Genomic DNA, 22007 nt, shown 5'->3' on the forward strand with positions numbered 1-22007 from the left:
CGCACCTCCGCATCGTTTTATGTTTTTTTCTTTATTATTATTATTATTATTATCACCATCGTTAGTTATTATTTTCAATTTGTCTCCGTTCGTCAGCGCCACCTCCGCTCTTATCACAATCTCTCGTTCTCCCTACAAATAACAAACATTATGCAATCTTTATCGCTTGCTAATTTAGCTCGGACGCTAATTTAAAGTGCACTTTAACGACGCTTAGCTGCATTAAAACTTTAATGATTAATACGTATGATAATTAATGATCCTTAGCTGAAATTACAGTCGATTTAGACCAATTTCAGAGCATATTATTCAATTTTTTATATCTATTTATCGATTTTCTTAATGGTAGCAATTACAAAAAATTCGATTTTTAAAAAGGCGACAATTTTAGTGTACGTTTGGTTGCATACCAGTATATATTTAAAATTTTGTTAACATTAATATAAAATATTCAAATTTACGACTACGTATAATGCAAAAGTTAATATTTATTAACATATAATTCTTAATTATGAATCTTCATTGTTTTGTTTGAATTATTTTCTTAATAATAGAATTATTTTACATTCCGATGGATGGTTCTGATTGTAATTATTGAAACAGTAGATTACAGCCAAAAAATAAGACTAACTCAGTCTATCATTTACGATGTTTATTTATTTATAAAAATTAGTACGTTTATACAGAAATGGTATTTCAACAGCGCAGAAAGTACTGAACTACAATCTTTGCCATATTAAATGTAGATGGCGATAATTTCATACTGACTGTTTGCGCCTGAAGATCATGCAACCCAACATACGCCGACGCTTTTTAAATCATTCATAACTTTGTTTCTAATGACTCCATACATTAGAAGATACACTTAATTTATTTTGTAATTAATACCGCTCAATTTGGCTAAATTGCATTTACAATTAAAGCCCTAATTAGAATTTCTAAATGATAGGAGCACCAAAACAGCTGAACAACAATCTGCTTTTTGATAAACATCGAGTGTCTTCAAAAATTCATCAATTACTATAGAAGTCACAATTATGTATAAGTATGCAAATTACAGATAAATGTTTGGTATCATATTTGTAACTATTGCCGATTTCCTGTAATTTAAAGTCAATCTGGAGAAAAAGTTTTCCGCAAGTTTAGTTAAAAATATCTATCTTTAATTAGGGTAATTTAATAAAATGAAATGTATATGAATATCTATTTCTATAACTAATTAAGTAACAAAATGTGTAAATTATCTCATTTTTAAAATTTCACGTGTTGCGATGCGACAGATCGCGTTGAAGTCTGCATTGATGTGAGCCCGCCAATATTTGCATCTACCCCAGATAACAGCAGGATAATTCGGACTGAAAATGCCGAAGAAGATCCTGGCAATCGCCCTTCCAGTGAACGTATTATCTCTGTACATGGAAACCATTGCCCTAACATCAGCTGCTATCAAATCCTCGTTACACGTTTTCTCCTTCAGTTCTATAACCGAGAGCGGCTTAGGATTATCGAAATAATCTCTGATGCACGGTTTCAATTTGCTCTCCTTCTCGGATATCTCTTCAGCGATGCACGCGCGGTACGAGGGCGCAGCCACCATTGTTACAGTCTCGTGAAGAGCGTGCAGCTGAAGAAGCGCAGTTCTCTCTTGATTGCAGACGCGTTGGTAAAGCGCATCCAGAGCTTCATCCAATTGAGTATCCGTCAAGTTACCAGGAGCTAACAGTCTGAAGCCCAAATTCGTGAAACGCACGGTAAGCAAGGACCGCCTCGGTTGGTTGTTCACAGTCACCCATTCGAGATTCTTCAGTTTATGCTTGCAGATGCCACTGTCCCAGCCCATAGCAGCAGCTACATCGACTATTGGAAACTCGAAAGTCGATTCGTTCTCTCTATCTTTGTCTCCGAACATCGCTAAAGCCATAGCGAGCGGTGGGCAATCTTTGGCCGCTTTCCTCATGTAGTTTCCGCCGCCGCCATAAGAAATCACTTTGCAAGTTGTGTAAGCTGAACTCAGTACTTCGATGTAACGGTCTTCGTGAAGCTCCAGATAACAGAGTAAGGTCGAGATGTTCTCCTCGGGCAAGTCCAAAGCTAGAACGGTGTCGTTCACCGAGAAGGCCACTTCATGCTTTGGACAAGCAGCTTTGCAAGAACACGGTATAAAGATCTTCTGCAGAAGTTTCCTGATGACGTGACGATCAATGGAATCCGAAAAGACGTGTCGTTGAAGCTCGTTCTCGTCTTTACCCTGCACAAAACGCAATTACAATCAACGTTTCTATTGAATATTAATTATAATTACCAAACTGTCGAGGAATAAATGGCAATGCGCCGGTAATCCATCTCTTCCGGCTCTTCCAACCTCTTGCACGTAGCTCTCGAAATTCTTGGGCAAATTATAATGTATCACAGCTCTAATATCAGATTTATTAATGCCCATGCCGAAAGCGACCGTCGCGACAACGATTCGCAAATCACCGCTCATAAATCTATTTTGAACGGTTCTTCTGCGACTTGCAGCTAATCCTGCGTGATAGGGCTCCGCTTGAAGATTGACCTTTTTCCTTTTCTTGGTGTTCTCCTCGATGGGTTTCTCCTCCTTCAGACTGGTTCTCAGGAAAGCGGCGATCCTTTCGCACTCTTGTCGCCGCGTGCAATAAACTATAACGCTTCGCAGTTTCGCGAAACGTTCTGAAAGCAATAAACCAAGAAGAGCGTGATCGCGGTTCCCGTCTTTGGAAACTGTTAATCTCAAGTTGTTTGGTAAGGGTATATCGCTGATGATTCCAAGACGTCCATCTGGTATGGAAAGATGACTTATTATGCTGTCGCTTGTTGCTCTGGTCGCGGTGGCGGTCAATCCAAGGATTGTTGTTATTCCTAATCTCTCCTTCAAAATGCGACAGATCATCAAATACGATGGACGGAAATTGTGAGACCATTGCGAGACGCAATGAGCTTCATCTATACATGCGAATGCCACAGGTGGTAGTTTTCTCAATAACGATCCAAATCCTATAACGACAATTCCAATTAAAAATCTTCAATTATTCTAATCAATTTTTCATCTTTACCGTTGGATTTTTCGCCTGCGACTACTGCCTCGGGCGAGACCAAAAGAACGTCCAAACTGCCGGTTTTTATGGCCTCGAGGATTTTCTCCCTTTGTATTTTAGTTTTGTTCGTATGCAGACAAGCAGCTCTTAAGAATGCCGGAATTCCAGTTACTTGATCTTCCATAAGGGAAACCAACGGAGAGATGATCAATGATATACATGGTTCGCGTTTTGCGTAAAGATATGCTGGTAACTGATAGCAGAAACTTTTTCCTGAGCCAGTGCTCAAAGTAACCAAAGTCGATTGGCCTGAAAGTATTCGCATTACGGCCTTTTCTTGGCCCGGACGGAACGATGAGTGGCCGAACATCTTCAAAACATCGAAAACTTCTTGCGGTGTATCTGCAAATAAAATAGTTGAAACATAAAAGATCATCAGCAAGAATTATATTAAATTTACCTATAATGGTGCCATCATTTTTGAGATTGTAATAAGGTTTAATTATCCTCGATTCATCTACGTACTGCTGCACGTCGATCTTCTTCACGTATTCCTCCAGCTTCATCGTTTCACATAATAACAGTTCATCTTCGCCATCATCGCCGAATACATCCTCCTTCTCTTCATCATCATCATCATCCTCTTCACTATCATCATCGTCATCGCTGCTATCTTCTTCATTATCTGCTTCACCTTCACCATCCACTTTTCTAAGAGGTCTCCTCACTGCCAAACTACTATCTTGAGCCATCTCCGATGCTTCCTCCAAAGTCGGATAAGGACAATATTCAATTTCTGCAGCGCTCATCGGCAATAAAGCATCGCCCTTTGTGGCTTTACAGTTTTGCGCAAAGTGTCCGACTTGTCCGCAAGTGAAACAGGTCAACTGACCTCCATCGCATCCACCCATGTCCATGTCCGGACCAGCCAGAGTCGTATTTTTCTTATGCTGCTTCCACATTTTCTTCTTGTACTTGCTGAAATTCATGGTCTTTTTACCACGAGCATACACCTTCTTTTTCATATTAATTTGCACGTAATTGTCGTTAAGCGTTCCAGATTCGATGCGCTTTTGGAACTTCTCGATCTTTTGCTGATTCTTGTCTTTGACGATAGCTCCAGTCTCCTCGTCCTTCAGCTCCACAATCTCTTTCTTAGGTTTAGCTTTAGCGGACTTCTTAATAATGTTTTTGAGATTAGTATCTCTGGGAACGGTTACTATCCTCGGTTTTATCGAATACTCCAATTCATACGTATCGTTCTCTTCTTCCTGTTCCGCTTCTTCTGCTGCCTTTTCCTCGACCTTTTTAGCCTTTCCTCTAGCAGCTCTCTCCTTTTTAACTTTAGGAGACTTTTCTTTTTTAACTTTCGTCTCTTTTGTCTTTTTCACCTTACCACTAGTTTCTTCCTCTTCGTCCTCCTCGTCGAAATTATAAATCACATCCTTATCAACTTTGGGAATATACTCGGGATCTTTATCCTCGTCGTTTTGGAAAGGCGAATCGTCGACTTCCTTTATTTCATTTAAAACTTTTCGTTGCCGCACAGACTTTCTTTGAGTTTCAGGTAATTTCAGTACAGGTTTCTGCTGCTTATACACCTCCTCCTCAGGCTCATCCACATCCATCACATCAATATCACATTTATTTGCATCCACAATTACCGGTGCAGCAATTTGTTTTATTTCCTGCACAACAGGTTTAATTTGTGGTACAACAGCTTTAGGTTCAATAACGGGAGGTCTACTAACAGGTACAGAAGTATTCTCGTCAATTTTTCGTCTCTTCGCGATGTGCAATTGAGCGTTGTCGTCGTCGTCAGAGTCTGCGATGATATCTTCACTATCGTAATCACTGCCATCGTCATTTTTCGAATTCAAATGTTGACTCAATCCGAAATTGTTCACATTCATACTTTTGTTAGTTAACTTTGTACCGGTACTCTGCGCCAAACGCTTCATCCATCCAGGATCGATTTGTCTCTCACTCCTGAAGTTCTCGTTCAAAACGCTCTTAACAGCGCTCAAATTCCTTGTCATCACAGGCTCCACAACAGTTGTTATTTTAATTCTATCACTGTTCAATATATTGATTACTTGATCAGACTCGAATGAATCAACTGCATTATCATTGCCACTTTCATGCAATTGAGGCATTGGCTGAGAAAGTGTTTTGTTAGAAGCATTCAAACTATTATCACTTTTCCTATGTGAAAAAGACAGAGATTTCCTTGGATTCCGTTTAGAAAAAACAGAATTTTTAAACAATTTCTGAGTAATGCTGCTGTTAACTTTCATTTTTTCCTTCTTCTCCTCAGCCTTTGCCACAATATTAACATTATTTAGATGATCACCCCAGGTATTATCTGTGTTTGTATTTTTCACATCTTCAACATCTACAGAAGAATTCTCTGAAATATCAATGGGCATTGCAATGGATTCATTGACGCTGACTTGTGATAGAGTGCTGAGATCTGCAGATGAAACTTCAGCACTCTCTTCATCCGAATTAAATCCATCTATGTCTTGGAAACTTTGCTCCAAAGCAGCAGATTTCAAGTTAAAGTAAGTTTTATACGCTTGACGCGTTTCCCTGTCTGCTTCACGAATATCCAACTGTAAAATATGAGTTAATATTGTGTTGTTATAGATTATATACAATACCTTCGATGGTAATCTTCCATGCTTCTTTTTGAAATGATGTTCCCAATATTTCACTTTGTATTTGCACTTGTTGTACGTATTTTTAACCGCTGAATCTTGCAGCAGCTCCATTTCACCAAGTAGACACTTTTTTCATACAGAATGTGATCAGCGAAAATTTCATCAAAATAAACGTGCCACAACAGCTGATATTTTCGCGCCAACAACTGACAGTTAAACGATCATTAGAACTACTTTCATTACATAAAGATCCGACAACACTGTCTCGTTAGGTTATAGTATTGCTCTCGATCAAAAATCTATTAATGATGTATCAGTCTATGAAATGTAAAAAGTGCAGAACTGTTATATTCGATGAAGAACAATGCAAAAGTATATTTGTAAATTCGCACAATGGAGATTACGAAGAGGACATAAGTGATTTGGATTGTCAGGTCGAGGAGACTTTGGTGTTCTTGAACGAAGATAAATTACCGGATTGGATCAAGTCAGAAGTGGAGGCTGTGCAATGGTCCAAAGGCAAATTGAACTGCAAGTCTTGCAACAATCGTTTAGGCGCATTCGATTTCGTTTCAGGTCCGAAATGCGGATGCAACGAATTTATATTACCGTCTGTACACATGATCAAAAGCAAAATTGATTTAATAAAGAAGCATTTGAAGTAAAAGTTGTTGTTATTTACTAAAACCACGTGTTTTCAATTTTGAACTACTTCTGACGTCCCTGTCAAAACAGCTGATAGGATTCAGTAGGATTAGTTCTAAACAACCATTGAAAATGGTAAATATTGTTGAAGATTCTCTGCGATTTATTATTATAACTGATATTATTGTTATTTTAGAAGTACAGATTTTGCGGAGGCGCCGACTGCCCTGATTGGGTATTAGCGGAAATAAACTCTCTATCCAAATTGTCTTCAATTAAATTAAAACTTTTGGTACAGGTAATTGCCAAAGGTATAATCAACCCTCCTATTGATGTAAGTACTTGTTTAATCTTTAATTTACAATTTAATAATGCGACTTAATTTTAGATGGAAAAAGCTGAGAAACTATTCGCCGATTCTAAATTAGGTAAATTAATCAATGTTTTCTTAGATCACATTAATCATTGTAATTATTTTAGATCAAACTGTAGATCTGAAAGCTTGTATTGCTTGTGTTAATTATATTTTGATATCTGCCGTGAAATACAATAGCAATCATAATATCTTGAAAGCTGAGCTTCAAATGCTGGGCTTACCAGCAGAACATGGAGCATCTTTTAAAAAGGTCATGGATGAGCAAAGCAAAGAAATGTTGTCGGTTTTAAAATCAAAAACTCTGAAAGGTATTTATTTCTCATCAGTGATATTTAACTTGTGTAACTTATCTTCTGTTTTTTGTTATTAGTAAATGCTTTGGAAGGATTCTCGTCTTCGGTTGATGTGGAATCGAATTGCGTGAATTTAGAGTTAAAGATAAACGATGAGACTCGGAATGTGATCATGACACCTTACACCTTGAACGTGTTATTGGAAAACTTGAAATCTGTGAGGAATAACATGCAAGAGATGAATAACAATCCGTTCACTTACGATGTGGGAATATTTAGAACGAGCAATTCTTAAGAAACAAATAAATACTTTTATTTCGTTTATATTATTTGTAAAAGATACAAAATTATTATTATATATTTATAGTTTTTTTTTTATTTCTTGTAAAATATACTGCATTTATTAATGTCCATCACCTTATTGAATTAATATCTATATTGGATATTGCTTTACTGATGAATACATTATATAATTTTTTTTTTATCACTGTCCATAGAATAAAAAAAACTTGATTAAAAACAACAGACATATGTACGTTTTCTGCATGCAACCTCAATTTTATAAGTGAAGAGAAAGTGGGTGCTGCATGCATGCACACTTTACTTGTTTTAGCCTATATAAATAAAAGTTGTTAAGTTAATATTTAAAAATATAAATTAAAATATCCTAAATGAGCAATGATATGTAAAAGTATATAAATATAAAAAAAAAATGACTATAAGAGAAGAAGATAACAGAAATCTGATTTATATTATGCATATTGTGAGCATGTAAATATACTTTGATATACTTTTTTTTTTATTTATTGCTGCTTGCAACCATCCTTAGCCTTCCTCTTGCTCTTCTTCTCTAAGGAGGCTGTTCTTCTTTGGCCTTGGATTGGCATGTATGGTGGCACTGGACTATGGTCATCTTCTGTTAAATCAGGAGTTGGAAGCACCAGACCAGAACTGCTGCTGGAAGTGCTTGTGGTCACAGTACTGGATGTTGTATCATAACTTGGAGGAGATTGCATTGTTCTTCTAGGATATGTTGGATCTATTGCCATAGCAATATTCATATGTTGTTTACTTGGGGACGGACTTTGTTCTGCGCTCTCTCTTGGCATATCATCGATCACTGGATCAGGGAATCTGGGCTTGTAGACTTTTTGTGTCAATGGTGACCTGAATAGAATTAATAATAAAAATTAGTACTCAATATAAGATTTAACAATATGCGAAATTACCTTAAATCAAGTTGTGTAGGTCTGACTGGTGGTGGAATATTATCACTGAGGTCTGTAATCTCACACAAACTGCTTGGGCCCCCATTGATCCTGTCATATCTACCTTCACTCTGCTTCACTGGAGAGTACTGTTTCGGATTAGTGTCATATCTTGCTGGAAGCACATCTACTGGGAAACAATAGTTTGTGTCATCTTCAGTGACCAATTGCATGTTTTTCTGTGGAATGCTGTGCAATACGGTGCGCTGCGGTAACAAGTCTATGGGATTAGAGTATGAGTCATCTGGGAGTATCTGATTCATGTTTTGCTGTTCTTGCTCAAGTAGTTGCTGTTTCTTTGCAATTGCCCTTTGCTTGGCCTTCTCCTTGGCACGTTTAGCTTTAGCCCTTTCTCTTTCCTGCAACAACTTGGCAAGCTCTTTGTCTTGGGCCTCCATTGCCAGTCTTCTATCTCTATTTATTATGGACTCCTCAGAATTACTCAATTGCTCCTGCAGTTGCCTTGCCAATTCTGCATCCCTTTCCTCCTGTGTTTTTCTGTCCACCTCTTCATCCTGGATATCAATCCTGTCAAAATCTTCAGTCAATTTCTCTGCACGATATGGTTCAGTGTATAGATCTTGGTAGTCTTGTGGAATGGGCATCTGGGGAGCTTGTCTCCTTGGAAGATTAGCAAAGTAATTTGTGGCATCTGGACGATGGGGTGAATGGTGTATGTCATTTAATGGTAGAGTTGTGGGCTTTTGTGGGGACGAGTGCTTCTTATATTTATCCTTCTCAATTATCTGCCTGGCCAGATCTTCATCTCTCCTCTCCAACAATCTTCTCTTGATCTGCTCCTCTCTCTCAATCTTATCTGCCAAATCTTTAGCTATCTGCTTGTCCACTTCCTCTTGTTCTTGCAACATCTTTTGGTACACTGCTGCTGCCTGCTCTGCCAGATGCTGCTCCCTCATCTGCTGATCCATGGCGCAAGGAAAATCCTCCCTCACCTGTGCATTACGATGCTTGTTACCCGAGTAATGCTGGTTTATCTCTTGCGACTGCAACTGGTATGCAAAAGCACCATCTTCTCTCACCAACCATTCCCTGCACATCTCATTCACTTTCCCTGACTTTGGAAGGGAATCCAACCTTTCCACTGGGCTCAAGTCTGCAAACTGCTGATACTGCAGACCTCTTTCACCCCTGGTACCATTCTTCTGATCAGACTTCCTGGCCTCCATTTTCCTCTTTCTGATTCTCAGTTGTAGATGTTGTAGACTTTCCCCGAGTTGAATGAACACCGCACCATCCTTGTGTTTTCACTCAAATTGCACCAAAAACAACACAACGGGGGGAAAAAAGGGGTCACCGATCTGAACGCGCTGAAGTTGTGCACACAAATAATGATTCTACATGCAGAATATTTTGTCCTACCCCACCACAGATGGACGGCGCGCAATCCTGTTCCTCCTCGTCTTCCGCCAACCAACGCGACGGAACGAAAAAAGAATGGTAAGAATTCCGCAATCCTATGTTATGATTCCTACCCAGTTTGTAATTTCAAAAGTTGATTCATTCTAAAAGCAGCAAACTTTCATTAAACGTTCAGGATAAGATTTAAAAAAAAAAGAAATTTACTTACATTTAACAAAGACAATTTATCTACCTACTCTCATTGTAATTATCTAATTAAATTATAGCATTGACTCTGCACTTGTACAATATCTAAATGCTTTCTATGAGCTCATTTCAACTAACATTGAAACTCGGAATCTTGCTTGCATGAGTAATGCCTAAGTTATCTCAAACACCAAGTGCATATATGCAAATGAGCAATACGTGTAACAGCATAACAAAGAAACATTTCCGAGTAATCAGTTTCGATTAGTTCACTGAACGAATTCTGCGATCATTTCGAAAGTACAAATATTTGCGTAGGACACAGATGTTCCTCCAAACTTTATGACCTAATATTTTCAAACTGGTTTACGCGCACATGTTCATCTTTCTCCAAAACCAATAAACCAATTTTTACAATCTAAATATGCAAATCGAAGAAGAAACTGTTATTATTATTATTATATTTTGGTTCATTGACTTAAAAGTTATTTTATATAAATATTGTGGCTAGTAAAAGGCAAGTCAACAAACTTTAATTATGTTATTAGTTATGATTTAAGAATTAAGCAAAGATTAGGTATGTGTGAAATGTATTTATGATAGGATTTAGGGTTTATATATATGTAATAATGATTGATTATAAAATACTACTGTTTATTACTAGATAAGCGGTATTAATAAACTCTTATAAACAATAAATTATATTGAAAGAACACAATCATAACAACAAATATACAAATATATTATAATAATATATTCTTTCAGTTTATATTCTTCCAGAGATATAAATAAGAAATAAGAAAGGAAATGCAACCGATCAGTGTTTTTGCACTGAAAGGCTCAGGAATCGACCACAACCTCAATAAACGTAACACAGTAATAAATGCATTTCTTATACGGTTATTAAAAACATAAATAATAATAATTAACAGCATCATCGACCGAATAAGAATCATCTTAATGGTGGAATTACAGCTGCGACAGGATGAGGTCACATTCGGGCATTCCGGCCCGCAGCGACTGCAAGAATTTAATGTGCATGTTCGTATCCAGGTAGGTCTTCTTCACGGAATTATCCTCGATCATCGCGTTCTTCCATTCCATCTGAAAGCAGTTTGTAGAATAATTATTTGCACTCTGTTTGCCCAAAAATCATTTTGCCACCTACCAACTTCTTGTACTTGTCCTTCCTCAGGCTCAGTCTCGTGTTGAAGAGTTTCAGAAGTTCCGCCCTCTCGACCCACGGCCAAATTACGTAATCCAGCATTCCGGGTTTGTGGCCTCCGAAGAAATTACCTCTTCTGCCCAGCTCGTACTCGAAGATGTCCAGACCTTCGCGGATGTTGTTCTCTTGATCGTCGAGCGTTCTGCCAGTGGACAGCAGCACTTTGTTCATCGACGTAACAATCTGCAACAGTTAAGTTAAGAAACTTCTCATACAATCTTCAAGCTAATAACAACAACAATACCTTATTGAATCTATCAATCAGCAGGCTGTCTTTGGCTTTCTGCAGAGGATCTTTCGGATGCAGAGCGTTCTGATGGTACTTCTCATCCAGATAATTGGCGATGATCAGACTCTCGTAGATGACATCGCCGTTTTCCAACTCCAAAGCGGGAACCTTGCCCATCGGGCTTATCTTCGTGTACCATTCCGGTTTGCTGACTAGATTTATGTACACAGTTTCATATCTGCAAGAAGACAAACACCACAAAATAGGTAATTACATTTTATACACTCTAATATGTACGATTCGCGAATTTCGATTTAATTTTAGATACATTTTTCGCGTATTAAAAATAATCGACTGATCTAAAAATATATTGCATTCCAAAATTCGCAACCAGAAATAAACCATTACATTCTTCTGAATGAATCCGTAACAAGCATCGCGCATTTTATAAATATTTTACTGTTCCCAAATTAGCCGATCCTCTTAACATCATAAAATAGAAACTCTTGCAACTCAACTTCAAAGCTATTACACCTTTATCTAAACAGGTGTAAAACATCACCTTCCAAGAACGATAATTAAGGGCGATTATCTTAAGCACTTGATAATGCGAGGCGTCAAAAATAAAGTTTCCTTAATCCCTCTTCTCACGCCATTAAACTAAACTACTTAGCATGAGATTAAATCTATTTTCACAGTTAGAAAGTAAATTTGAAGCCTGTCCCAAAATAGCGCAAAGCTATTTATCGGGCGTTTTTATGTAAGGTTCCATGGTGTAATGGTTAGCACTCTGGACTTTGAATCCAGCGATCCGAGTTCAAATCTCGGTGGAACCTGAGTACAAATTTTTTAATTATTCTCTTAAAACATTGATGATTTTAGAAAAAAAATTACATTCGCAAATGCTTTAAATTTATTGTAATATTTATTTGAAATTGTTGCTGTTAATTTAATTACGTTTCTTTTCTTTAATATTATTACATCAAATAATTTTAGTGTATTTGAGGAACTGATGAGTTTACGTAATATTTTGTAGTGTATTGATTTTCACCGATGTTCGGTCGAGCTGCGTAGGACTTTTAGACGTTACTTATATAACGGTCCCATGGTGTAATGGTTAGCACTCTGGACTCTGAATCCAGCGATCCGAGTTCAAATCTCGGTGGGACCTATCTGTTTTACTATCAATTAAGACAATAATTATAATTTTGTTGCAACAAAATGTTACAATTTTTTAATTAACTTTTAAGTTGCAGCCAAACATTATTATTAAAACACATATTAAATAAATTTAATATATAGGATTTCAAGTTCTAAGATTTACAAATTATCTAATTATTTTCTAAGTTTGAAAGAAATTGTATTACAATTACATGATTTTAAGATGTAGTCGTGAAATATTACAATCTTTCATTGTTTTATAACGATTTATAAAAAGCCTTGAAACAAAAACAAGGAAGTACAGATGACTGGATTTCTGTGTACTATATTTAGAAGTATTGTTTAATTATCAAGGCTGTGAATTAATTAGAAAGGTTCTCTTTTTCAGTGAAATTAAAGAGTTTACAAACAAACAAAAAAGTAATTGCCGAAACCAGGGATCGAACCAGGGACCTTTAGATCTTCAGTCTAACGCTCTCCCAACTGAGCTATTTCGGCGCTTGCAGATGTTTTTTTACGAAACAGCGGACAATATAAAAGGTGGGTACTCACTGTAACTTTTTAGCATCCAAAACGAGATGAACCCTCTGGGCGTACGGACAGAATCTGTTGCTGTACAGTCGCAACTTTCCCTTGAAGGCAGCGGGATTCTTGGATCCTGAGAACCGAAAGAAAACGCAACGTGTGAGGAAAAATGACCAGGGAGTAGAAAAATCAATAATATGGTAGTAATAATGGGTGTGTGTTGAGGTCATCGTTTTCTCATATTCGAATTAGAATATGTAATAACGAAAATAGCTATGACTAAGTGCGAACGCATAATCGCGACGAATGCAATTTCAAAACATTAAACTTGTGTATGCACGATGTGGTAATTCGCAGCGCTGACATCATCGGACTCTTGTTTGATGACTACACGTTTAACCTAGTTAGGATTGCAGCAAACGTACAGTTTCCACCCACATAGAAATTATACCTTTGGACAGATGTTTGGTGCTCATGGTTGGCGATTTAATCCCAGATGGGTTTTAATTTTTCTCGATGATGCAGCTGCTTGAGAGAGTGTAGTGAAAAGTCTGATGTTTGATGATGATGATGTTATGACTATGTGGAGAGACGCGACCGCTCACGAACGCGAAATTCAAAATACTGAACGACCGCACAGCTGATTTCCTTCAACAAGCGGTGGTTCCTTCACCACTACCACCTCGAATGCACACTATAGCAACCGGCGCCGGTGCTGCCAGTCATCACAAACATGCAGATTTCTTAAGGGTCTTCCACCCTTGGATACAATTGATAACAGGTCCTGTGGCGCAACGGATAACGCGTCTGACTACGGATCAGAAGATTCCAGGTTCGAATCCTGGCAGGATCGACAATTCTTTTATTTAAACATCTTATATAATCACCAAAAAAGAATTATTTTGCTCAGAAAACTAAAATACATCATACTTAAGACAAGATTGATTGATTGTTTGACTTTTCGTAGCTTCAAGTGGTAACAGACATTCTCAGCTTCATTTAATTGGACCTAAATGTTATCATAACATCACATATGGTTTAAGATTATAATACATAATAATAAATTGGTACCGATAAGCATCAATTAGAGATAAAACAAGCATATTAATACTAACTTAAGTCATTTTAAAAATTATTCAATAATGACAATTTGCCATAGCAACAAGTCAAGAATCATACAAAACGGGTTATTTAAATCTATTTCCATTGAGTTTATTTACTTTTTTAAATATTTACTTAAGTTTGTTTATATTTCCTTTTATATACGCTCGTAGTTGTGTACATTCCTTTTTAAATCCATTGAAACAATAAATATTTACGTCTGGCAAAAAACAAAACAAATCTATACAAATTGTCATTTACAAAGCACACTTTAAATTTATTTCATTATTCCCTGCTTATTATAAATATGTCGATTAAGCGGAATTTGAAGACATCTAAAGAAGCAACGCATTCTTTTATTTATTAAAAAAAATCTAAATTATTAAATGTTCATATTAGATTTCTATGAAATAAAAAAAAAAATATGAATAATTAAATATTTGATGATGTTTTTTGAATTTTATAACTTCTTTTTCGGATATTCAAATGAGATTTAACATGAAATTAAATGAGGACGATTAATTTTATTATTATTTTTTTTTAGTATCAATGTTTATTTTTGTAAATTACATAGTGAGAAATCGATCGAAGGAACCGGATCAGAAAACTGTACGAATATACACAAATATATAGTGGAATTGGCACAAGGACGATTCTCTTCGCGTGCACTGGAAATAATAGCTAAAAATAGAGATTCCACTCGAAAACTGCTTAATAAAAATGCGCACTGCTCGTCACTTATAGTTTAATTAAATTAATTTGTTTATTCAAGTCCAGTTCAATAAACCTACTACTTGTTTTTTCTCTTATAATTGCATTTGCGTTAAGTCATTATTGTTACAAACATATTTACTATGATCGATCAGCGTTTCTAAATCTTTTTAACCCAATTGATTACAGTTTTGACATAAGATGACAGCTGTCATTTTGCGACTGGTTAAAAGAGATGTAAAGACTATTGGTTACGTAATAAGGTGTTAGGAATTAAAACTTATAACAAGAGCAGAGTGGCGCAGTGGAAGCGTGCTGGGCCCATAACCCAGAGGTCCGTGGATCGAAACCATGCTCTGCTAGGATTATCCTTTTTGCCACCTCAATTATCAAAGTTATACTCACTAAATCTTATAATCTACTGTTGTTATTGTTATTATTGTTAATAATAATTAAATTAATGCATGCACTTAACATATTAACTATATATTTTAAAAGTTCACTTTAATTAACTCACCATTATAATTATGAATCTTAGTTTTCGTGTGCATCCGTTAATGTTGTTCTTTGTGAACTGGAGTTGCTCCAGAGCGAAACTAACGATGAATATCGTCCATATGCGTTGTCCATTTTCTCTTCTCTGGTAGTTAATTACGTTCAAGGCAGAATAATTTCAATGCATTCACTCGAGAAATGCGACACACGGATTATAATGTGGAACGCTCTTGGAATGCCGACGACCCTAGCGGTTTCGAAATTATCGTTACATAAATGAAAGTATAACACTTTTACACTCGAGTTCCATATGATATACACACAGTTCTTTGTTCTTTCAGCAGATGTTTGTAAACGTATAGTTTATTATTGAATGAGAGATTTATTTGAAAAGCGATTTCATGTAAGTACGTGTGATATTTACTAAACATAGTATTTTGTGATGATGATAATGTGTTCAATTTAGATTAGATATTAAGAACAAATAAACATTGAAAAGTTGTATATTTACAAAGTAAAAATATACAGCTTTATTAGTTCGTTATTTAAAAAAAATAAACTTTTAATAAAATGTTTATTTCATAATTAATTAAACTTGTAAACATAATGAATATTTCATTAATTTAGTATTCGTTTTATTTTAGTACATTGCAACATAATTCTTTACTGATTTGTAGTTTTCTACGATCTGTTGATGATGCTATTAAGGGTAGGAAAAAAAAATAAGGGTTGTTCTGTTATATAATCTAGTGTTCTGTAGTATACTTGCGCCATCTGTGATTGACATCAAACAATGCATTTCGAACTTTCTGTTCTCATCACATAGTCGGCTCTGCTGTATAGTTTTATTTGTTATTTAATAGTGACATAAAACATTTGAATGTTTTGTATGCGGATTTATGAAAATAGAAGAAAAATTATATTTTTTAAGATAAATATTATCTGTTGAACAAAAATCGTTTGTAAAAATTGTTCGTAAATTGAATTTTCTTAAACCCTCTTTTTACGTAATTAATGTAGAAACAAATATAACAAATAATAGTAAAAACAACATGAGTAAAGTTGAAATATAGACTGAAATTTAACATATAATAACAAATTTTAATAGTAAACGTAAAATCTCTTGTTAATATTATCATTTTCAATATTTATTCATATATATATTATTTCTTGCAATTTTCAAAATAATTCATTGGAATAAGGAAATTTACGTATAAAATACACTTCACTTTATAATTTATCACTATTGTAACGAATTACAATTCAAAATAGTTTGATTTTTGATAAATTACATTTGTTTGTGAGCGAAAACAAAAATATAAATACATTAAAAGAAATTGATGAAAATGAAGAATTATATAAATATTTTTATGTTTGAGTAAAAAGAAACTTTAAAGTTTGTTGAAATATTGTTCAAAATGGAATTGTTAATTAATTTGTTGTAAATAATTGTAATAATTGGTAAAATTTATAAAATATTCTTAAAGTTTGAGATTATATAAAGGTATCGTGTTCAAGGCATTTAATTAACCATTAGGTAGTTATCAGTAATTACGATTGAAAAAGTTGGTGCAAGCTTTGGACAAATAACTTCTTTTTTTCTTCGTTTTTCGCGAGAGGTTTTTTTGCGGTCACGCGACTTTTCTTTGTAAAAAGGGGAGAGATTTCAGAGTAAAATGTTTTGTCAGAGGGAAGGGACATATTATTTCGTATCGGATCAATGAATTAAAGGCAATGAATAAGTTTCTGGTCAAGCGAAGGAAGGAGAGAATATGGGGGAAAGGAAGAGAAAAAAAAATTTTGGGAGCAAACATTAATATTTCCAATCGGTCAATATTAACGGTAAACATTTGCAGTGGACGCCAAAAAATCACCCACCCCCATCCTCTGTTTGACTTCACTCAACACTGCGAAGGGAAGAAGAAAAATTGCACGAAGGGATAACAAAAAAAATGAGAGAGAGAGAAGAGTGGAGGATTTAGCGTTGGTTAACTGGCTCGTTAATTAAGCGTTGGATTTGGAGGTGAAGATAAGAGTTGGAAGAAGTTGAGGATTGAGAACGTGAAAAGAGTGCACTGAATGTGTCGTAATTGCGCTTACTTGAGTAATTAAGAATATGGAGTGGCATGTGGCGGAATCCGGGATTGCATTTCCGGCCATGTTCCGGATAGATTCCCACCCGGATTGGCCGAGCAGCTCATCGATCTTCAATGGTGGGCCAATGATGGGACCCCGGGTCTCGTCACCTAGCAACCTCTCACCTGTAATTAACACCACTCGCGGCGTAATTCGCTCCTTCTCTCTTTTCGCATTAAGTTCTTCCTTTTTCTCACTCACTCTCTCTCTCACTTTTTTTCACCCCCTTCAGCTCGAATTTATCTTTCGGTTTCCGCACCCCCTTTCACCGTTCCATCCATCCCCCCGATAAGGTCGGCGTTTATTTAAAACCGCTTTCAACGCAATTGCGATCGCGAAACTCATACTCAACCTGCAAAATAAAGAAACACAATCACCTATGAGCAAAGCGTTAAAGATTGACAGTAACAGTAAAGTTCGTCCTTCGAGCGAAAGATTCTCATCGGATTTATGTAACAGTTCAATTTCCAGTCCCGGTTTTATTGCTCGGAAAGTCGCGCGCTCCCTCGACCGTGGTTTTTGTCTGTGTCTCTATGTATGCATGCAGGGTGTGGGTATATATATATATCTTTTTTGTTAATTACCGACGTATTTGCATTTTATTGTGTCGAAGGGCGAGCTAATTTGCATACATCCTCGCATATTTAATGGCACTAATAATAACAATGATCTGCGTTGCATAAGGAGGACGCAATTAAATGCGAATGTTTTATGGTTCAGGGGGGGATTCGTGTCTGAATTAGCGCTCGGATGGATCGACGATTTATTTATCTAGTTTACACACTTTCCACTCGTTTCAATTAAGATTTCTGTATTTTGATACGAAGTTTAATTAAAAAAAAAACATATAAAAAAACGCGGTTTAACTAACTGACACATTCATCATGTCGGTTTTGAAAAAACAATTTTTAATTTGTTTAATGTCATCATGACAACCACACATGTCAATTAGATCATTAAATAAGCAAATTAAAGACAAAATTATTGTCATTTCTACAAGCTTGGCTTTTTAGCATTTTCTTATAATAATTTTTCAAACTTGAGTAATCAAATTCTCGAATGGATTAACGATTTATTTATTTAGTTTACACACTTTCCACTCGTTTCAATTATGATTTCTGTATTTTGATACGAAGTTTAATTTAAAAAAAAAACATATAAAGAAACGCGGTTGTTTAACTAACTGATACATTCATCATTTCGGTTTTGTAAAAACAATTTTTTAATTTGTTTAATGTCGTCATGGCAACCACACATGGCAATTAGATCATTAAATCTGCAAATTAAAGACACAATTATTGTCATTTCAACAAGACTGGGTTTTTAGCATTTTCTTATAATAATTTTTCAAATTTGAGTAATCAAATTCTAGTTTGAAAATGCTGAATACTTGGATGGATTGAAGATTCATTTCTTTATATTTTATATACATTCCACTTGTTACAATTAAGATTTCTGCATTTTGATACGAAGTTTATTTAAAAAAAAAACATAATTTAGTAGTCAAAAGAAACGCATCTATCAGTTCGTTGTTGTAAAACAATATTTTGTTTAATGTCTTTACGTTTTATTTAATTACTTGATAACCACACATGCCAATTAGATCAATAAATATGCAAATTAAAGATAAAACTATTGCTTCTTCAACAAGTATATTACTAGCTTTGTGCTATTTATCCATTATATTACAATATTTTTTCAAACTTGAGTAATCAAATTGTCGAATGGATCAACGATTTATTTTTCTCTTTTACACTTTCCACTCGTTTCAATTAAGATTTCTTGTATTTTGATACGGTTTAACTAATTGACACATTTATCATTTCGGTTTTGTAAAAACAATAATTTGTTTTGTTTAATGTCTTCACGTTTTATTTAATTACTTGACAACAACCCATGCCAATTAGATCATTAAATATGTAAATTAAAGACTAAATTATTTCCTTTTCAATGAATCTATTACAAGATTTATGCTAGTTACTATTTTCTTATAAAATGTCTTTCAAACTTGAGCAATGAAAATGTCTTCGTGTTCTTTTTTTGTTGTTGTTGTAAAATCTCGATAATCAAGTAGGTTAATTAGATCACCAAACTTGCAAATTAAACAAATGTCGTTTCAAACTTGACAATGCAGTGCCTTTGCGTTTTATTGTAAGTAAGATGCAAATTAAAGAAGAAACTTTAGTCTTTTCAATGATCTTACTATTAGATGTATGTTGTTCACTGTTTTTCTCTAATAAGATTTGAAAATTGAGAAATGAAATTTGAGTTTGAAAATGTAATTTAGACCAGAATAATCTGAATTTTAGAAAATAATTACAACGGCTTTTATTTTCCATCTTTTAATATGAAACAAAATATAAGTAATAATAGTTGATAATTGAAATTTAACATTTTCTTCAAAAAAAAAAAAACGAAATTCTCATATTGTTTGGATTAACCCGAAAACTAAAACTTTTATAAATTTTATAATCTTTTATTACCATTTTTGTTATAATAATTGTTATGTAATGCAAATTAATAATTTGTATTTCCAATAAGATTACTACCAGATTGTTTCTATTTACTATTAACTTGTAATAAGTTTTCAAAATTGAACAAGTTGTATCTTCATGTTTTAATTAATTACTCAACAACCACGCATGTTAATTAGATAATTAAATATGGAAACTAAAGAAAAAAGTATGATCTTTCCAATAAGCTTACTACTAATTTTGTTGTATTTATCAATTTCTCGTAATACAATTTAGAACTTGATCAATTAAATTTGTATTTTCAGTCCTTACGTTTTAGTTAATTTATCATCAACCTGCTAATTAAATGCCCAAATATGCAAATTAAAGACAAAACTATGACCTTTCTAATAATCTTACTACTAAATTCGAACTATTTACCATTTTCGTGTAATTTAATTTCGAACTTGATCAATCAAAATTAATACTTTCAGTCCTCACGTTTTATTTAATTACTCGACAACCACGCATAATAGATGATAAAACATGCAAGTTAAAGAAAAAAAACTATAGTCTTTCCAAAAAGCTTCCTATTAGATTTCTAATATTTACAATTTTGTTGTAATACAATTTTGAACTTCATCATTAAAATTTGAATAACCAATCTTCACGTTTTATTTAATTACTCGACAATCGGTCTTGCTAATTCGATAATCAAATATGGAAATTAAAGAAAAAACTATGGTCTTTCCAATAAGCTTACTACTAATTTTGTGCTATTTATCAATTTCTCGTAATACAATTTAGAACTTGATTAATTAAATTTGTATTTTCAATCCTTACGTTTTAGTTAATTTCTCAACAACTACACTTGCTAATTAGATGATCAAATATGCAAATTAAAGACAATACTATGACCTTTCTAATAATCTTACTACTAAATTCGAACTATTTACCATTTTCGTGTAATTTAATTTCGAACTTGATCAATCAAAATTAATACTTTCAGTCTTCACGTTTTAAATTACTCGACAACCACGCATAATAGATGATAAAACATGCAAGTTAAAGAAAAAACTATAGTCTTTCCAAAAACCTTCCTATTAGATTTGTGACATTTATCATTTTATTGAACTTGATCATTAAAATTTGTATAACCAATCTTCACGTTTTATTTAATTACTCGACAATCGGTCTTGCCAATTCGATAATCAAATATGGAAACTAAAGAAAAAACTATAGTCTTTCTAATAAGCTTACTACTAGATATCTGCTACTTACCATTTTTTTTTGTAATAACATTTCAAATTTGCTAAATAAAATTAATACTTTTGAGTCATCGCGTTTTATATAATTACACCAAAGCAGAAATAATAACAGCTGAGATAAGAATCTCGCTTGTATACGAATATAGTTCTGAATTTAAAAGTTAAGCAGTAGTTTTTAATAGCGTTTTCGATCAGATGCGAGACCGTTTAATCTCGTTACACACTGGGCACATAAACACGTGTGATGAATTACACGGGTGGCGCACGGCGGAGGCGTGTTCTCTACAAATTTAACTTTTAAAGTATTTAGCACGCCCTAATCGCACATCAGAAGAGTTTTCATCCCTCCGTGTATTATCGGCACCCCCCATTCTCGACGGAGAGCGTAATGCACTCGGGGCGTTTGGGAATGCTCCAGTTCATTCATCATCTTCCTCTTCCCCGACGCAACGAAACAAAACCAACGTGAAATAAAATCAGCAGACTTCGTAATAACGAAGAATCGAAATCGTAATGGACAGATAGAAATCAATTGTAGTAGTAAACGAAATCGAATTGTAACAGCACATTTACAATCACAATCTTTTATTTGATTGAATAAATTATTAAATAATTGCTTTCAAATAACGAAACAAAAACATTCTTCTCGTTTTATTTAATTACTCAACATTCATGTACGCCAACTAGATGAGTAAATATGAAAATTAAAGAAAAAACTATGGTATTTCCAATGGGCATACTATCAGATTTGTGCTTAGTACTAATTTATTGTTGTAAGCTTTCAAAATTGAAAAATGTAATAATTTGTATGTTGAGATTCAATTATGTAAATGGAT

The 22007-nt window shown here is 34.5% G+C and overlaps 5 protein-coding genes and 5 non-coding genes across 11 annotated transcripts; 6 read left to right on the forward strand and 4 right to left on the reverse strand.

The window, feature by feature from the left end:
* Positions 1-1190: 1190 nt before the first annotated feature.
* On the reverse strand, positions 1191-5926 carry LOC108564621 (ATP-dependent DNA helicase Q4). The gene is made up of 5 exons (XM_017923716.1): positions 5720-5926; positions 3517-5671; positions 3075-3458; positions 2303-3015; positions 1191-2248 (listed from the first exon to the last, which is right to left on the reverse strand). Exons 1-5 carry the CDS (start codon positions 5828-5830, stop codon positions 1241-1243), a joined length of 4371 nt encoding a protein of 1456 aa, XP_017779205.1. The 5' UTR covers positions 5831-5926; the 3' UTR covers positions 1191-1240.
* Positions 5927-5967: 41 nt separating this feature from the next.
* Positions 5968-6386, forward strand: LOC108564626 (E3 ubiquitin-protein ligase RNF180-like). Its single transcript, XM_017923721.1, has one exon. It carries the CDS (start codon positions 6025-6027, stop codon positions 6382-6384), a length of 360 nt encoding a protein of 119 aa, XP_017779210.1. The 5' UTR covers positions 5968-6024; the 3' UTR covers positions 6385-6386.
* Positions 6387-6408: 22 nt separating this feature from the next.
* Positions 6409-7392, forward strand: LOC108564624 (COMM domain-containing protein 4). Its single transcript, XM_017923720.1, has 5 exons — positions 6409-6499; positions 6561-6698; positions 6753-6792; positions 6845-7048; positions 7111-7392. Exons 1-5 carry the CDS (start codon positions 6497-6499, stop codon positions 7326-7328), a joined length of 603 nt encoding a protein of 200 aa, XP_017779209.1. The 5' UTR covers positions 6409-6496; the 3' UTR covers positions 7329-7392.
* Positions 7393-7753: 361 nt separating this feature from the next.
* On the reverse strand, positions 7754-9716 carry LOC108564622. Its single transcript, XM_017923717.1, has 2 exons — positions 8263-9716; positions 7754-8200 (listed from the first exon to the last, which is right to left on the reverse strand). Exons 1-2 carry the CDS (start codon positions 9486-9488, stop codon positions 7837-7839), a joined length of 1590 nt encoding a protein of 529 aa, XP_017779206.1. The 5' UTR covers positions 9489-9716; the 3' UTR covers positions 7754-7836.
* A 932-nt stretch (positions 9717-10648) lies between these two features.
* Positions 10649-15532, reverse strand: LOC108564623 (pyrimidodiazepine synthase-like). Of its 2 annotated transcripts, none has more exons than XM_017923718.1 (5): positions 15337-15532; positions 13035-13140; positions 11337-11559; positions 11036-11275; positions 10649-10971 (listed from the first exon to the last, which is right to left on the reverse strand). In XM_017923718.1, the coding sequence occupies exons 1-5, from the start codon at positions 15368-15370 to the stop codon at positions 10837-10839; spliced, it is 738 nt and encodes a 245-aa protein (XP_017779207.1). In that variant the 5' UTR covers positions 15371-15532; the 3' UTR covers positions 10649-10836. The 2 variants fall into 2 exon arrangements, with proteins under 2 accessions (XP_017779207.1, XP_017779208.1); XM_017923719.1 differs by lacking the exon at positions 15337-15532 and adding an exon at positions 13459-13754.
* Trnaq-uug lies at positions 12086-12157 on the forward strand. The gene has a single exon. It is a non-coding gene; the product is annotated as a tRNA-Gln (tRNA).
* Positions 12421-12492, forward strand: Trnaq-cug. The gene has a single exon. It is a non-coding gene; the product is annotated as a tRNA-Gln (tRNA).
* Trnaf-gaa lies at positions 12908-12980 on the reverse strand. Its single transcript has one exon. It is a non-coding gene; the product is annotated as a tRNA-Phe (tRNA).
* On the forward strand, positions 13788-13860 carry Trnar-acg. Its single transcript has one exon. It is a non-coding gene; the product is annotated as a tRNA-Arg (tRNA).
* Positions 15110-15181, forward strand: Trnam-cau. The gene has a single exon. It is a non-coding gene; the product is annotated as a tRNA-Met (tRNA).
* Positions 15533-22007: the final 6475 nt, after the last annotated feature.

This window comes from Nicrophorus vespilloides, unplaced genomic scaffold (assembly GCF_001412225.1).
Source record: "Nicrophorus vespilloides isolate i.1.1-1 unplaced genomic scaffold, Nicve_v1.0, whole genome shotgun sequence".
NCBI classification, from domain to species: domain Eukaryota; kingdom Metazoa; phylum Arthropoda; class Insecta; order Coleoptera; family Silphidae; genus Nicrophorus; species Nicrophorus vespilloides.

Excerpts from the sequence above, each read along its gene's own strand:
- LOC108564621 (XM_017923716.1), bottom strand. The coding sequence starts at position 5,830 with ATGGAGCTGCTGCAAGATTCAGCGGTTAAAAATACGTACAACAAGTGC. Across the intron at positions 3,459-3,516 it reads AAATGATGGCACCATTATAG|ATACACCGCAAGAAGTTTTC; the intron begins GTAAATTTAATA and ends TTTTATTTGCAG. Across the intron at positions 2,249-2,302 it reads ATTTATTCCTCGACAGTTTG|GGTAAAGACGAGAACGAGCT; the intron begins GTAATTATAATT and ends CGTTTTGTGCAG.
- LOC108564626 (XM_017923721.1), top strand. The coding sequence starts at position 6,025 with ATGATGTATCAGTCTATGAAATGTAAAAAGTGCAGAACTGTTATATTC.
- LOC108564624 (XM_017923720.1), top strand. Across the intron at positions 6,793-6,844 it reads ATTCGCCGATTCTAAATTAG|ATCAAACTGTAGATCTGAAA; the intron begins GTAAATTAATCA and ends TAATTATTTTAG. Across the intron at positions 7,049-7,110 it reads AAAATCAAAAACTCTGAAAG|TAAATGCTTTGGAAGGATTC; the intron begins GTATTTATTTCT and ends TTTTGTTATTAG.
- LOC108564622 (XM_017923717.1), bottom strand. The coding sequence starts at position 9,488 with ATGGAGGCCAGGAAGTCTGATCAGAAGAATGGTACCAGGGGTGAAAGA. Across the intron at positions 8,201-8,262 it reads CCTACACAACTTGATTTAAG|GTCACCATTGACACAAAAAG; the intron begins GTAATTTCGCAT and ends AATTCTATTCAG.
- LOC108564623 (XM_017923718.1), bottom strand. The coding sequence starts at position 15,370 with ATGCACACGAAAACTAAGATTCATAATTATAATG. Across the intron at positions 13,141-15,336 it reads TAAGATTCATAATTATAATG|GATCCAAGAATCCCGCTGCC; the intron begins GTGAGTTAATTA and ends TTCGGTTCTCAG. Across the intron at positions 11,560-13,034 it reads TTGGATGCTAAAAAGTTACA|ATATGAAACTGTGTACATAA; the intron begins GTGAGTACCCAC and ends GTCTTCTTGCAG.